The sequence below is a fragment of the Sinocyclocheilus anshuiensis genome, unplaced genomic scaffold (genome assembly GCF_001515605.1).
Source record: "Sinocyclocheilus anshuiensis isolate Anshui unplaced genomic scaffold, SAMN03320099.WGS_v1.1 scaffold164, whole genome shotgun sequence".
Taxonomy (NCBI): domain Eukaryota; kingdom Metazoa; phylum Chordata; class Actinopteri; order Cypriniformes; family Cyprinidae; genus Sinocyclocheilus; species Sinocyclocheilus anshuiensis.
In genome coordinates, this window is record NW_015557128.1 from 279,727 (window position 1) to 283,772 (window position 4,046).

The following is a 4,046-nucleotide window of genomic DNA, read 5'->3' on the forward strand; positions in this document are numbered from 1 at the left end:
CATTGCTCCAAATCTGTTCTGATGAAGAAACTCATCTACATCTTGAATGGCCTGAGGATGAGTACATTTTCATATTTTTGGGTGAACTATTCCTGGAATATTTTAATTTTGACAAAACATTTACATGTTCATGATTCTCTGATGTTGGTTATTAATCACATGACATGCTGGTAAACTAATAAAATAAACTAATAAACTAAAACTAAATAAACTAATAAAGTAATCTTTTATTGTATTTTTAATTTATTTGAGAAAAAAATGATTTAAAATTAAATGTTTTATATATGTGTATATATATATATATATACTGTATATATATATATATATATATATATATGTGTGACCCAATGCAGTTCTATGAACCCTAGTTTGGGAAACCCTGACTTTAAAAATGAAAAGGATATTGAAAATTGCATTAGAAATGTAATAATTGAATTATCTGATTCTGTTTGACTACAGTGTTAATGCATTGCCATGCAAAATAGTAACTTTCAAAAAGGATCTAAGTGTCAGAGAGGGTGAAATATAGCCATGAAAAACTAAACTATGACCGTTTGCCTCACTAATATTTTAGGTGGATCTCAGGGGGTGTTTACACGACACCGTTTTCAAAATGGGGAAAAAATTATGCGTTTTGGCCATTCATTTACACAACAGTATTTTGGGAGCATGAAAATGAAAACGTGTTTCAAAGTGCAAGTTTTTGAAAACAATACTGTTATCGTAGGGCTGGACGATATGGCCAAAATTGATATCACGATATATTTCTTAATTTCGGTCGATACGATATAATTCCGATATCGATATGAACACTATTTATCTGAAATAGCAATCTTTTGTAACATTATAAATGCCTTTATCATCACTTTTGATAAATTAAAATTATATCGCGATACATATTGATATTGAATTATTGTTCAGCCCTATGTTATCGTTGATAAACTAACATGAATTTGTGAAAATGGTGATGTCCTGCGCATGCGTATTACATGTTCACGTAGTGTTTCTTTTTCTACATTGTGACATCGTCAACTTCTGGCCTGGCGTGCATAATACAGTTTTGTTTTTTTGCGGATCCGTGTGAATGCAGATCGTTTTGACAACGCTGACGTCTGTATCCAAAACTTTTCAAGAATGCAAAAGGAAAAACTTTTCCTCTTTTAGTACATTGTTGTCATGTAAACATACCCTCAGAGAGAAAGAGAGAGAGAGAAAAAAAAGAGTACGATACAGTACAACCCTTTTAATAATTATTATTATTGATATAGCAGACAGTATAAATCTACCTGATAGGGGTAGTTGTACCAGCACTCTCGGGTGTTCCACAGCCACGGGCTCTTTAAAATCAAACACAGAGACACAAATGAGCTCCAGAGCGTTTTAATAAAGACACAAGATAAAGTCTTTTGAAAGAGCTTTTGAATTCAGCTACATCAAAGTATGAAAAAGACTGAAAATACAGTCCTTATATCCTCTGTAGTGCTAGCTACATAATTGAAATTCTTTTGAATTCACTTTTCCCCCTCCTCGATAAACCACATCATTATGTAGGAAAGTTAGTTGGCATCAAAGCCTGGTATTGTGATGATTTCCTGTGAGATCTGCTGTCGTGCTTTGAGAATACTGCCATGTGATCCAATCCAGTGCAACTTTTGCTTAGTAGCAACTTCACAGCATCTTTCTCAGAGGCCACAGACAAGAATAAGATTTCCTGTGGACAGACGTCTGATGCTTTAGTGAAACTAAAGGTGTAACCATTATATGTTCTTTAAATAACAAATAAGCTATGAATACTGTGCAAGAACTATGGTAAATTCTCATTAGGGCAAGTAGCATCAAGTGCTATAAAGTAGTGCTGGTCGGTATACCGGTTCATACCGAATACCGGTGTTTATTTTCGTTATGATATGAATTTTTAAAATACCGCAATACCGGTGTATGTCGCTTAAACAATGTTCGGAACGCGACACTGTTTGAAAGGGGTCCCTTTTCACTGTTGCACTGTGGTGAGGGAACAGCTGTATGTGGTACTAAGCGTGAAAGTTCCGAAACTGAAGCTGTAGAACTAATAGAACGTGACGACACAGAAGAACTCATTCACAATATCCACATTGACCGCCACAAATATCCACCGCCCCCTGCCATCAACCGTGATATAAATTTTTGGTCATACCGCCCAGCACTACTATAAAGTCTTTAAAGTATCCGTGAATTTTATGACCAACTCTCCGTTTTCCTCCTGTGTAAAATCTATTCAGTGCTCACACTCTATTTTGTTGTGATTCAACTTGGTTCAAGGGTTCAAATGCTTCACTTAATTCAAATGCAGAAAACACTTCCAAAACTGATGAAAAAGTCAGTAGTCACGGTTGTGTCCAGTTTTATTGTTCTGGATTAAAACGGACGGCGAGTAAACGCTCTGTCTAGTTTCTTCAGTTCTGTAGCTCGATTTCATTCCACTTTAGCATGTTTGTTTTCCCATAACCAATCATTTTCAGGACAAGGACACTGAAATACCAATTTCTCCATAGCCTGCTCTTCCTAACTGAGATGAAAGCAACAGGTGAATCTGTTCTTCAGTTCTTCAGCCAGAATGAGCTGTAGGTCTGTTTTGGGTTTATGTGTGTGCTTCCACTCCTGGTCCTATTAATAACAGCAGCAGGAGGAACGTGTCCCATCTGAGGCAAATGAACTCACTCAGTAGAGTGCACTGTCATGCAAGTTCAAGCAGTTCACCTTTAGCCTAGTTTCTACAAAGACACACAGCATTACCTACATGCTAGGGCTGGGTAAAAAAATATCGATATCTCCATATTAATCGATTTTTATTTTTACGGAACGATATCAATTCTTAAATCCCAAGAATCGATTAGTCTAGCCTGTTTTCATTTAATGGACGGAACATTGAAGGGCACTTCCCATCCAATATATCGCAATAAGCATTGTGCTTAGGTACTTTTAATATGAAACAGTCTCAGATTTCAAATTCTGTACATTGTATTGCAGTATTCAAACAATAAATGCCGTTTTGGCGCTGTTTAATGTGAAGTGACCGATCGCTGCGCCTCAGTTCCACAGACGCAGCAGCACGAGGCGCACGTGAACTGATCATCTCCTCCACATTAATACCAGTTTCAGCACAAAATAAACATGACTAAACATCCAAAGGCAAGTTAAAAGTAAACTTTACAATCCGTATCCTGTCTCATGTAATCGCTCAATCAGTGTTTCAGCCGTGCAAAGACGTCAATATAACGTCTTGTACAATGTCACATAACGTCACATTTACCTCAGAAAAACATATTTGGTGACCATAAACTTATAAGTCAGCTGAAAAATAAACTGCAGAGAGGGGCATGTTGCTAAATATATGCACCATGTAACATCTTCCTTATAATTTGTACTGTTCTTCAGTGTTTAATTTATGTTTCAATAGATCCAGCAAGTTTTATGACTGCCACCATTTAAATGTTTATTATAAATGTTTACATTTAAATAATAACTTTATTATTTAAAATTTTTTAAAAAAGTGTAATTTTAGCAGTGTAGCCTACAAATCAGTTTTAACCTTCAATATTATAGTAATGTAGCTAGTACCAACTGACTCTCATGTATATTTTACAGCATTAGATTTTTTTTCCCTTGAGAAAATTTGGCATGTAGCCTACTGTACCTGATATATATATCCAAAATAATCGATATTGAATCGAATCGAATCGAATCGCAAGCTTGTGAATGAGAATCGAATCGTGAAATTGGTGTCAAAACCCAGCCCTACTACATGCATCTATTCATAAACAATATTATATTTGTGTGAACAATAATCAAGAGTCAATAATCAAGAGCTTTTGGAACATTGGTTATGAATTAAAGTGCAAATGATGCTTAATCCTTATTTAAATTTACTAAAAAATGCTATTTATTTGTCTTTATTTGCTTACTTTCCAAAGCTGTATGCCTAAATTATTTTTAAAATAGGAGGATTTGTGAAATTGTGCAAAATATTTACACAGGACCAGCAAGGAACGCATACGCACACACACACA

General features: G+C 35.2%; 1 protein-coding gene across 1 annotated transcript in view; it reads right to left on the bottom strand.

Moving 5' to 3' along the window:
* Positions 1-4,046, bottom strand: part of LOC107677898 (ceramide synthase 6-like) — a 51,662-nt gene that overhangs the window by 21,247 nt on the left and 26,369 nt on the right. Inside the window, exon 6 of the mRNA XM_016472966.1 lies at positions 1,287-1,337. Within this exon, the coding sequence (XP_016328452.1) occupies positions 1,287-1,337 (51 nt within the window). The remainder of the gene's footprint in view (positions 1-1,286; positions 1,338-4,046) is intronic.